General features: G+C 43.4%; 1 protein-coding gene across 3 annotated transcripts in view; it reads right to left on the bottom strand.

Annotated features, from left to right (window-relative positions):
- The window catches only part of USP13 (ubiquitin specific peptidase 13), a 44984-nt gene extending 33265 nt beyond the window's left edge, over positions 1-11719 (bottom strand). For 2 of the 3 annotated variants that reach the window (XR_006169228.1, XM_042821148.1), the window contains exons 1-3: positions 11564-11719; positions 5078-5203; positions 286-346 (exon numbers count right to left, since the gene is read on the bottom strand). Coding sequence is in view for 2 of the 3 variants with exons in the window: in XM_042821148.1 (XP_042677082.1) it covers positions 286-346; positions 5078-5203; positions 11564-11719 (343 nt within the window). In the remaining variant the exon portion in view is untranslated. The remainder of the gene's footprint in view (positions 1-285; positions 347-5077; positions 5204-11563) is intronic. The other variant, XM_042821149.1, reaches the window with a different exon arrangement.
- Between the last annotated feature and the right edge of the window lie 1284 nt (positions 11720-13003).

Below are 13003 nucleotides of genomic sequence, written 5' to 3'. Positions count from 1 at the left end.
CCTTTCAAACCCTAGGCTGTTTACCAACAGTCAAGAAACAACTTTAGATTACAATATTAAATTCATGTTCGTGTACACCTATAACCAAATAGGTGCCAAAACTGCTAAGAATTACTTGTCCAGATCACCTTTAAAAATTAGAGCCAAAAGAGAGAAAAGAAAATGAAAGAAAAAACAAAACAACAGCAACAACAACTCCTCTCAAGGAGCCCCACAGCCAAACACAATGGCACACATGCAGATAGGGTCAGGAAAGGACTGTGTGAAAGCAGCTGTTCACAATACCTAAAAATAGCTTAGCATTCCTCCTTTTTGGTAAAGCTCCACCAGATGCCCCTGGTACCTTCTGGAAAGAGAAAGAGACAATTAAAAATCCATCCAGTGAAATTACAGTATATCAGCAACAACTGCATACAACTATCATTTCTGACCCGTACATATTTGTACCATATTTATATATGGTCCTTCTATTAAGCCATGGCCTTATTCAGCAAGAACGCAAGTCTTCTTCACTCACCTCTGACAACAGGAGAACCCAGCATTGCTTACCACCCTTGAGAAAATTGCCATCTAAATCCTTTCTACTTTGCTTTGACAGGAACTAAGCACGCATGTCTCACAGTCATCACAGGTGACTGCTGTTCTATCCACAAGAGAGGGCCTTCCAGCACCACCCAGATCTCTTAACACTAGATCCCCTCTGGAATTTCTTAAGGAGTAAAGCTGAGTAAGAGAGGGAAAGAAAAATATATTATCTGCTTAAAGATTTAGCCTTTCGTAACAAATTCCACTGTGACTGCTCAACCTCCATAGTAGGGAACAGTAATTTTCTAATGACAACCAGTTTTAAGCACTACTTTCTCAGTTGAAAAAAAAAAAAAAAAAATCCTTAGACTTCTGGAGACAAATCTAGTGGCTAAGCATGTAAGTTAATGCTTTTGCATCTTAAGCTGTTTACTAACAGGCACCAGTAAATCAAATCAAATCAAATCAGCCTCTGCGGCAATAATGCGAACATGCTATGTTACCGGGTGCACAATGTTAGTGTAACCAGTGAGGTTGTTAAGTTACTTTTTTCTCCATCATTTACTTTATAAATAATATTGGGGATACAACAGGTGGAAAGAAACCAGCCAAGAACCTGTCAGCCTAGGGAAAGCTTGTGTTTGCCTTCTGCGCCTTGGAAGGTGAAAGGGTCGCATATTTTGGGTGGTTCCCTTCTCCATGTAAATAAAAGCTTTGACCAAAGCAAAAGCTTGAGTCATCAGCTAGGTCTTACATGTAAGAAATTTTCCCATTCTTCGAAAGAGAAAGTCCTTGAATACGCTTCAGAACAAAACCTACTGTCTATATATGAGCACTAGGGAAAGGGAATTCGAAATGCAACTCCAGCATTTGGAAAAACAAAAATAAAAAAAAGTAAAAAGAAAAATGAAATTGCTTAATGAAGTTAAAATAAAAGCAGAGCATTTCTTTCTTCAAACTACTAGCATTTAACAAGCGGAAATAGTCACGAATCTAAATCTACTTAATAAAAGCAAGATACAGTATAAGCTGGTTGCAAAGATGTAATGAATATATTACACATACTGCCAAGATCATAGCTTCAGAACTAAGAAGAGTTGTTTCCAACACTGAAAAGCTCAGTTTAAATTCTAATGTCTCCAAGTGGGATGTTGTGATAATCACTAAGAATAGGGATTTCAAAGAGGAAGAATTATGTGGAGAGTTTCAATCACTGCCAGTCTAACATGCAACATAGCTTCATTTTTCCAAAAAGAAAACTCTGATTACATCTCAAGTAGAATTGCAGATGTTCAATAATCCTGAAAACCTCAGAACCTGACAGTATTTGAATTTGCTTCTCTACTTATCAGAAATTATCGAGAACGCTCCCCACTCACAAAGCAATTTGTCTTCTAGCAGATGTGATCCCAGCAAATAAGAGTAGTGGCACTAAATTCTATTTGCAGTTTCTCACACCAGATGTCTTTCAGCCGACCCCACATTTCCTTTAACTGCAACACTGCTATGTTTTTCCATAACACTGATGTCACTGATACCATCCAGGAACCAATCACTGTAAGAAATTACATGTTTCTCTGTCCTGTGTTTTCAGTAGGTCCATAGCACCAAGCTAAAGCTTTGCCCTGTGCTGACAAGGCAGTCATATGCAACAGTCAAACACAGCATAAGGGTTACTAGTTTCAAAACCCTGAAAAATGAAATTATAAAGGGAAAAGAAAAAAAAAAAAGCAAAATCAATTTTGTTGTTTTAATTAATTTTTTCTGATGATTCATCAGATGTCTCAGATGATGATGTGCAACTGACAGATATTCTACCACTATTTAAGCTTAAAGGTTATAGATCTGATCTTTGTTTTCCAATTGAGTTTTGACAAAACTGGAATAATAGATAATTATTCCAAACATCTTTGGAAGAAAATGAGGATTTCCACAGCAATGCAGTACATTCTGTGAGGATGATGCCAAGGGAATCACAGGGAAGAATAGCTGCCTCTCTAAAAGAATCTTTAGGCAGTATAACCAATGCCTTGGGCTTTACTGTACCACACACCATCAAAACCTTGGATTAAAAACCAAAACCACAATGCAGTACATGCCAGACACTTCAGGCCTTCACTGGAACAGTTTTATGATGTTTTACGTTGCTCAAAGGAAAACACGCATAGCATGTAAGAATTAAACTGTCATGGTAAACAAAATCCATAGCTACCTTAAGAGGAATTTTATTTAAGAGCCAAGTTAGATTATAGTCTTCACCAGTACAACATAGCCAAATGTTGTTTCCTACCACATGATCCAGTGTACCACCACCTTCAAACATAGATGCCAGGCTTCTCCGCTACATCATGATTCACAAGGAAAAAAAAAAAAAAAACCACCAGGAACCTCTGAACTAGTTCCACTCAAGGTGTACTTCATACCAGAAGGCTGAGCTGTCATTCAGCAAGACCTGGACAGGTTGGAGAGTTGAATAGAGAGAAACTTTATGAGGTTCAACAAAGTTAAGTGTAGAGTCCTACACCTGGGGAGGAACAACGGTGTGCATCAGTACAGGTTAGGGGCTGAACTGATGGAAAGGAGCTCCGTGGAGAAGAGTAGGGCATCTTGGCAGAGAACAGGTTAACCATGAGCCAGCAGCATGCCCTTGTGGCCAAGAAGTCCAACGGTATCCCGGGGTGCGTTAAAAAGAGCATGGCCAGTAGATCAAGGGAGGTGACTTTCCCCTCTGGAGCACCAGGTCCAGTTTTGGGCTCCCCAGTTCATGAAACACAAGGAACTTCAAGAAGGAGTCCAGCACAGGGCCACAAAGATTATGAGGAGCCTTGGGCATCTTTCATATGAGGAAAAACTGAGAGACGTGGAACTGCTCAGCCTGGAGAAGATTGAGGGGGGGAAAACTTATTGACACTTACAAATACCTGAAGTGTGGGAGTCAAATGGATGGAGCCAGGCTCTTTTCAATAGTGCCCAGAGACAGAACACGGGGCAACAGGTACAAACTGGAACATAAGAAGTTCTACCTGAACGTGAGGAAGAGCTATTTTACTGTTAGGGTTAGAGAGCACTGGAGCAGGATGTGCATAGAGGTTGTTTGTCCTATACAAGTTGTGGAGTCTCCTTCTCATGAGATACTCAAAACCCACCTGGACGCTCTCCTGTGCAACCTATTCTGGAGAACCTGCTTTAGCAGCAGTGTAAAACTCAATGACATCCAGAGGTCCCTTCCACACCCTATGATTCTGTATGCAATAATGAACAACAATCGGTTATTTATCTCTCCCTTTTGAAGTTCTTCAGCCAAATCTTCATCCAGGAAAGGAGTTTTTGAGCCCTTATTTTAATTCCAGTTTACTTTAAAATAGAAAATTCACAGGTCACATACTAGAAGAAAGTTAAATTCAAAAAATGCTGACAGAGCACCTGCCTACTGGTTTCTAGTCACAGATATTTAAAAAGTGAAAACTTCACTCAGAAGAACTGTTAGTCTAGCCAGAACTAGACCAGGTTTTCCAAAAATCCAGTTAACACTGCAAAAGAAAATGCAGCTTTCAGCCTTACAAGGTAGGACAGTTCTAAAATATAACAATCATTAACAGTCTCCACATGAGAGACATACAATCCACCTCATTATAGTTCTGACAGAATATGAACAGTTATCTATGGAAAATAAAATTAGTGGTCATTTTACATAACTCAGGTCTTCACCATTCAGGGAAACATTGCTTTAGAATGAGAAAAGTGAAATATTCTATCCCACTCCAAGTAGCTGTTCTAAGGCCTCTAAGTGTCCAAGAGAGACAGAGTTCACAGGAGAGCAAGCTATAAACAAACCCAGTGCCTTCCATAAAGTTCAGGTCAGAAAGCATAAGCAGCTCTTTAAAGACAAAGCACACAAGAACAGATGTCATGAAGCACTGGTTATAAATTATTACTGATATGTAATGATATGATGGAAGAACAGCAAACAGGAAATTTGTGTGCATACATCTATATGTGTGCAGGGGTAGGACTGAACAAAGGCAGTGTGTAAGCTCTAGGAACTAGCATTAATTTAAGATTTAGATCACAAGTCAAATCACAATTAAGGCTCATGATTTAATGGCATAGGAATCTTAAAAGAACTCATGTCATCCTAAGCCAAAATCTCATTAAAAAAATCTCAGAAACTTCCAGCCAAATCTGAGCCAAACCAGTAATTCTACACTTCAAAGGCAGACCTCTAAAAAGCACTCAGTAACACACAACATATATGTAACATGTGGAAGCATACAGTGAAAGAGTTCAGTAGAAGTCAGGCAACTACATGCATCTTTGGGCAAAATCTGCCTTTACGGGGAGCTTAAACCCCCTTTGGGGCTTGTGACTCATCTCAGAGCTGGAACTGTATGTTAGTTTGTGATCCAAGCACCTGAATTTAATATCCAGCTCCGCATCTGAACATGTCCATTTCTGTCGTTCAAGATTTGGTCTATGCCAAAAATATGTTATTGAAACAAGCAAGAGACAGAAGATCTGCCAGGCTAGTTAGTTGGGAAGCCACAAGTCTCACCTCTATCACATGTCGTTTCAGATGCAAATATACACACTGTCCTGTTTTCCGGTAATGCCTTTCAATGTGTTCCCTTCCAAATCCCAGAAACGTGTTCATGCACACATAGAGACCTCCTTCTGAATCCTAGAAGGAACGACACAAACAGTTACAGCATAGAAGGAACTGAAAGGACAAAAAGGACTCAGCAAGCAGAAAAAGCAAAGAAATGCAAATCCTTCTTGCAAGCACTTAAATCGTGGTTTTCATATCACATCACAACTGACTTACATTACGAGCCCCCTAAGAACCTTCTGAGCCACATCACAATCTATAGAAACCCAATGAAACTAGTTATGTTTCAACTACAGATTAGCGAGCACCCAAGTTGGAGGTTTAGAAGACTGTTAAAAAACCCAATTTGAGTGTTCAATCCATGAGGATTTCTAGGCATAGGAATGTGTAAGGCGTAGAAAAAACATAACACAGACATTTGGTCAAATTCTTGGCGGGGGGAGGGAGAGCGTTAGATCGCAAGAATGATGCTCCTAAACAGAAGTGTGGCAGGTCTAAATCCTTGGATTCAGAAACAACTGTTAATCACAACCTTGTCTAAAAAAAAAGTAGATCTCAGGTGATCTTCTAATTCTTAAAAATGGTTAACAAAAGTCAGTAAATGTTTCATGAACATTGTTTATTATCTGAAAGAGATTCTCTCCTTCCACAAATAAGAGTTCTTGGAGATGAAGGCACCACAAAGGGACAGCAGAGATGTACTCCCGGCACTGAGTACAAACACTGACGTTTCAGTAGCACAGCCTGGCAGGAGTCCCACTACCTTTTACCCTCCCAAAAGCTGGGTATTGATGTTGGCTGGTGTCCGGAACTCGTTCCATTGTAACACTGCTGCCAGATCTGTCCTACATCACTCCCACTGCCAGGAGGACTTTCAGTCATCCAGCTCATTGGTTTGGGGTCAGTTTTTCAAGCTCTCTCTAGCACATATTGTTTTGAATAGGTGGTGCATAACAAAGATTGAGCCTTTCCCAAGCACTGTGACCTTCCCTCTATTGTGATCTCATCTGTGCTACTGGATGGTACAGAACATCCCCTGTTAAATACCTCAGGAATAGCATGAACTAAATTAACCCGCAGACATCGTAGAGGGGAAAAAAAATATATAAAATAAAAATCAGTATCTCTAGAAGAAGGCTACTGATCACTCCTAAACATGACAGTAGGCTCACGCATACAATTCTGTATTGATGAGAACTGTCATAGCAACACCTGTTTTGACAGGATACTACCTGAGAGCACCTGAAACACATTCAGTGCAACAAACCAAGATGTTCTCTCCTGCCAGCTGCACTTCTCCTCAGCACTCCAGCAGCCAGAACCACCACAGGGGGAGCACAAAGCTGCCTGTCCTGCCACACCAGCTGAGGCACGAGTTGCACAGCTCCAGTCCTGTCCAGTGGAACAAGCAGAGGAGAACAAGTCTGGCAGATCACAGCTTCTCTTAATGTGAAGCACTGCATACAAGCTTTGGCTTTTCAGATTTAGCTGAAGGATGAACATGCAATGAACGCTTTGGCTTTACCCACGTGAGCAGCACAGAAAGTTGAATCCTGAGCATTGCAGGATTCTGATCTGGGAGGTGAAGCAAGCATTTAGACTCTGCTGCTCATACCTAACATGTGGCATAAAGCCATGCATTTAGCAACTTAGATATCCCAATGATGGTCTCTCTGCACAGCACGAGGTTACCTCTTTAGCCATCTCAGATCTGATCTGCAAAACACTACCTGAGATTTTATTTTACAGGAAAATCCACCATGAAATTTGGAAACCTTGACAGCCAAGACCAACGTCTATGTTGTCTGAGTAAAGGAGGTTGGTGAAAAAGGAAATCCCACATCTAGTTTTCAAAATAGTCATAAATATAATTATATTTAAAATGCAATATATTGATTTTAAATTCCATGCACTCAATTCTCAGGTTTATCTACTTTAAGGCTGTTATAGCTTGGCTGTCTGGTTTTACAGCCTGTATTCCAAATCCTGTTGAATTATCACCTTCTGTGAAAAAATCAAAGATGTGTTCTCTGGAAGAAAATCCCATATGTAAGCCAGCCTAAATAAAAATATATTCCATTGTCACTCCACAGTTTCAGGAACTTTGTTTACAATTTTGTTTTCTTGGAGACCATTCTCTCTTTTTCTGGAGGGAACCCATGAGACCACGGAACCTGTGTTGACAAGCAGCCTATGACAACAATCTGACACTTTCAGCACATGAGCTAAATGTAGAGCCTGATTCAGTTGGTTGTGGTTACTAACAGAACAGTTATTTCTCCCAGAGAACACAGGCAGACTATTCTCTCACGCAACTTGGAAAGAAGTGGACAGAGTGTTCAAAAGGTCACTGCAAAAAAGAGGCACAGGTAAGAAAGTCACCTATGCATAGTGCTGCACAAAGGATAAGATCCTGCTTGGTGCTCAAAGCACGCCTGCCTGATGTAAGAGAAATTCAGTGCTGGTCAATTTAACCCTACTGAAAACAACCAGTTCAAAGGATCAACATTTGACGTAGGCACATAACTCTTCGTAACTGACTTTTAGTTCAGACGTACCTGAAAGTTCATGCTGGAGAAAAGCAATGTATCTCTATCACTGACAATGCTATTTTACACAGAAGATTACAGCTGCTTGTGCTGAGAGACAGCAACAGGAATTTCAGCAGGTTTTGGTTGCTTTTTTTTCCCCCTGCACTCTTGCCCAAAAAGAGGCAAAAAGAGAGCTCAGGACAAAGTGGTATGCAGACATGGTCTTCCCTTTCTAGTCCAGTCTGAGTAGTAGGGCTTGCACTTGCTCTGCTCAGGCCTTGATCACTGCACTCAGAAGGTCATTCAAGAGCAGAGCAGACTTCTTATCCTCAACAAAAGGGAAAGCAATTGCTCTTCACTCTGATTCTTCCTGCTCTTTGCTGCTAAGCTGGTCACAGTCACAGCACACCAGATGCTTTACTAATAGAGAAGGAGATATGCTGACCACGACAGGGAGAAAAGCATTTAAAAAATTCATTTTTCTTGTTTAGATGATACTTCATGGTTTACAGAGGTAGGATGAGGAATTAAAGGGGTAAAGAATTCACAGCAAATAGCTAAAATGTGACAGAAAGTCCCTTCTCAGGCTGAAAAACAGCAGGAATGCTAGAGAATGAGGGGTCTGGGAAACACAAACATGAGTCCACCAGGAGACAGAGACACCTCACTCCAAACACACTCATGGCACAGACACCAACAGCTTTCAAACACTACTAACTCAATAAGGATTTGAACTACTGACCTGTATCCTATTACCCAATTCTGAGCCACTTAGTTCCCTCACCGCAGTCCAAGGTTTAGCAGTTTCAGCTCAGACTAAGATGGCTCAGACAATAAATTCATAAAAACAGAATTGGTGTGGTGGATCTACTAATGTGGCAAACCCTAACAGACTTTGGCACAACTGCTGTACGGCTGTTCGCTTCAGACCCAGAATGAGAAACTTGCTAATAAGAGTATCAGAGAAGAGAGTAAGATTGCAATTTAAGTCCCACTGAGTCTCCGTATCTCAAACACAAGGAATGAAGAGGTTGTTCATCCTTTTGCCTATGAAGTCCCAGTCAGGACAGATTACTCATTCTGCCACATCTACAAAAATGTGACCATGAAGAACTGTTACAGGCTCTAATCAGAGTGTCTGTTCATCAGTAATCACCATAATTAATCTGGCTGTGTCCACAAGGCTCCTGATGTAGAATGACAGCCCAATATGTAATATATTTGGAACGGTGACAGTAACATTCCTAGCATACACATATTGCATCAAGTTCCACAACAGTGTAACTAAATGGCAGACCTTTTGTTTCAAGACAGGCTTAAAATGAATAACAGAAGTTTCAGTACTTAACATTCATCTAAACAATGTTTAATACCTCATAATGAAGCTGTCTCTCTGTCATGCATCATCACCACTGACATAGAAACATGACAAAAAACAAATTTGCCAACCAACTGAATACAACAGCACATAAAGATGCTCCCAGCAAAACAGAAAGTTCACTTTCAAGTTTGCTCTAAAAATACATGCTAGCAGTGAAAAGGACTTCGTACTACCGGAACCAGTGAACGATGAGAGATGGGAGAATTGGGGGGTCAGCCAGGAGAAAAAGAAAAAAAGCCTCTACAAAGTTACTATTTGATCTCACTTTGTGACTACAACACGCAAAACCCCAAACAGTTTGAGGAAAGATTTGACCACCAGACAGATCTCCCTGAGATGCAATAGTACAACACTGCTCTGATTCTTGCAGATTAGCATTCTGCAAACCAATTCACTGCCTCAGTGGTTTTGAAGTCATTTTGCAATGAGGCCAAAAACATCTGCCTGCAGAAATCAATTTGTCTTAGTATATTCAGTCCTCTTATTTGTTTCCTCACTGCCACTTGCAGCCCATCAACATAAGCACGACATCTGCCTACTCTTCTCAGTCAGTGGCCGCAGAGACTTTCTAATTTTCTCCAGGGAACACTGACCAAAGGAACACCCAGACAGGCAGGATTTATTTCTGGCAGTTACATGAAGCAGTCATCAATATCCACGCACACTGTGAGCTCTCAAGGACTGCAGTCTCAGTTGTGCTGTCTAATAAACAGCAATCAGCCCACTTTAGTCTTTGGAATTGTCCTAACACAACCATTACAGAGTTCTCAAGCCACAATAATGAAGTCAGCAAGATGCACAAAGGAAGCTGCTGTCAGCAGCAAGGTTTTCCAGCAGAGCAAAGCCAAGTTTTCAGTTGCATAAACATACACAACCTTGTATCTACATGTACAGGACCCAAGCCACCTACTGAACCAGACACCTTGCTTCTGTTGGACTGTGCTGTAGCAGCAACCTGTGCCCTTTGTGGGGAATGCTTCAGAGCACCACCACCTACAACATGCACATTCTGCACATAAGCCTTTCTTACACTCCAGTTTGTATCCCTTTTCTAGCACCTCTCCTTCCAATGTCACAGGTCTATCAGAAGTCTTTGAGATGAGAATCCCATTAAAAGGTAGATTTTCCAGTTGAATATTATAGCTCTGTAAAAATAACTAACAGTAAAAGAACAAATGGCTACGCAAATGCAGTCTTCCTCCTCCAGAGTTTCACCAGAGTACATAAAGTCAAGCTCATCTGCCAGAGGTCACTGCAGACAAAGCGAGAAAGAATAAATCCCCATCACAACAGCACAGGTCACCAGAAGGGCTGTGCATCAACTCTGAGAAATAAGAGGCAGGGAATTTTATCATTCCAGTTGTACGAAAGTGTACAAAAGGCAACTGCAGCTTCTCAGCCCATCGCTGGAGGGAACCTGTAATCTTACCTTAGATAATAAAAACCAGAAGGATGTGTTTTTAAACACGGACTGTTTGCATTAACACTGAAGCAAGAGTAAACACCTGTGTATCTTCTTTCACAAAGGGCAGACAGCTCCATAGGGGGAGGCTCACTGTGGTGATACGGAGCTGACCTAAGAAAAGAAGTCGCTAAGCCACTGTGATACAAGGCACACCAGGATCAACACCTTCGTTCAGCCAAGGCAACAAGCTGAGTCCTTCCTACACTTTCTTTCTTAATTAAAGAATTAATTAAAGTTAAAAACAAAAGCTAGCAATTTTCAAATCTGTGCTCAAAAGTGTTTCACTTGAGAAAGCACCCATTCATCCCTCAGAACTGTCATCCCAAAAGCAGCACCCAAGGATCCATTAGATTACACAGGAGTGAAAAATGAAATATTTTGCCCAATCAAACTCAGCAGTATGGGCTGAGGAGCCCCAGGAAACAACAGAACTGCGTTGACTCCCCCTCCGCAAGGAACCAACAAAACTTGTTAAGCACATAACGCAATTAGCGCCTTTGCAGCAGGGTCTGAGGGGCAGCTTTAATCAGACCGCCCGCAGCCAGGGCTGCTGGGTGACACTTGAGAGCCGAAGTGCACGGTAAAAATAACCTCCCTACAACAAGGACTGATGAGCACCAGACAGCTGAGTCACCTTTAAAGCCAATTTTTGATTTTCTGCGTTAGAAGGAATTACCGAAAAGAGGCGGGGAAAAGACACAGAAATCTCCGAGGCGCCTTTCGTTGGCTATTCCGTAACGCAGCCCCCAGAGCTGCGCTCAGACCGACGCCATTCGGACATCGAGGCGGAGCGCTCAATCGCCGCCGGGAAACCTCAGCCTCACGTGGAGCACCGATTTCGAATACGACCCCAGCTCCGTTTAAAACGAGCCATTTCCGAGCACCTGCTCCTCAAACACATCCCGGCCGCCACCAGGAGGTCAGGGGGAGCGGGGCCCGGCGCGATCCCCGCGAGGGGCGGCTGAGGGGAGGGGGCCGCAGCAGGTGGAGGAGCGGAGGGGCGAAGGCCGAGGGGGGGCAGGGCGGGCGGGGAGCGACGGCACCGCTGCACTCACGGGAGAGTCGTAGGAGAAGGCGCACTCCGTCTTGTAGACCCGGTCCCCGGACTTGGGCACGCGGATGGTGGGCATGTAGGGGACCAGCAGCTCGCCCAGGTCCCCGGCCGCCATCTGCGCGTCGCCGCCGCCGCCAAATAGCGCGGCCCGCTGCATGCCGCCTGCCTGCCTGCCTCCGGACGGCGGGCGGGAGGGCGAGGGCAATGCGGGCGGAGGGCGGCGGGGCCGGGGCAGGGCGCGGCGGCGGCGGGAGCCGGGCCCGGGGGAGGGGAGGAGGAGGGAAGAGGCTATTTTTAATCCGATGGCAGCGGCACCAGCTGCGGCGGCACCGGGGGGTCCCGGCGGGGGCGGAAGGAGGGGCAGAGCGGCGTCCGCCCGCCCTCAGCCGCCGGGAGGTGCCGCGAGGCCGGGCTCGCGCCGTTCCGCAGGGCGTTCCCGCCGGGCTGCGCTCCGCCGCGCGGTGTCGGAAGGACGGGCGAGGACGGGGGATCCGCCGTTCTACCCGGGAAGCATTGTGCTCTTTATCGGCCTCTGTCGTGACTGACGAAGCGTTTGTAAACGCGGAGCGCCGCGCAAAGAAAGACGAGGTAACGCGGAAGATCGATGCAGGCAAAAAGGACAAAGTCGATCCCGTCTTTCTGTCTGGCAGCGCTAACGGGGCGGGCTTCGCTGAAGACAGACCGCGTAACGCTGCTTCACGTTATTTGGTACTACTTCTAGCAGTTGGAAACCACAAGATTCAGGGATTGCTACAGGATTTGGGCTTCTCTCCATTAAAAATTGGAAAGTGGCAACGTTGGGTCGCACGCTGCAGGAGATGCTACCCTCATCCTTCTGATGGATTTGGAACCTGAGGGCTGCCGCCGTTAGAACCGAAGGGAACACATCCCTCTAGCGGCAGAAGGCTGACAGATAAACAGTAACGTTCTCACTACCGAAATACTTCACAAAAGTGGGATACAGAAACAGGGGAAAAAAAAAAAAAAACAACACGAACAGAGCGATGTAATGTGTTCCAAAAGGACCTCCTTCTACACTGAGAATGGTCTGGTTTTAAGCAGTGCACATAAGTCATTCATCTCTGTGTTTGAGAAGTCTTTGAGTCTGACTACAGAGAAGGAAAAAGCAAGAAGCAGACAAGCAAGTGAAAGAGAAAATAATAGCAGACATTGAACAACATACAAAGTTAAAGATGTGTTTGACTGCAGACAATGAGAAAGAAAATACTTGTCTAAAACAACAGATACAATCTTGATATTCCAAAGATCTAAAAGAATTTTCTGTTCTTACTTCATTTTTCATAAACTATTTGACACAAGGCAGCATGAAAGAAAGAAGCCCTTTCACTTTAAAAGTTCAAAACTAGTAGAAGTCACATGATAACTAGCAAAATTACCAACTTGTTTCATGTTAGGGCAAAAGGGCCATTCTGAATTGAAG

Source organism: Centrocercus urophasianus, unplaced genomic scaffold (genome assembly GCF_019232065.1).
Source record: "Centrocercus urophasianus isolate 14NV4802_14NV808 unplaced genomic scaffold, USGS_Curo_1.0 seq_19, whole genome shotgun sequence".
NCBI lineage: Eukaryota > Metazoa > Chordata > Aves > Galliformes > Phasianidae > Centrocercus > Centrocercus urophasianus.
The sequence above is the reverse complement of the archived record's forward strand: the minus strand, read 5'-3'. Positions and strand labels throughout refer to the sequence as shown.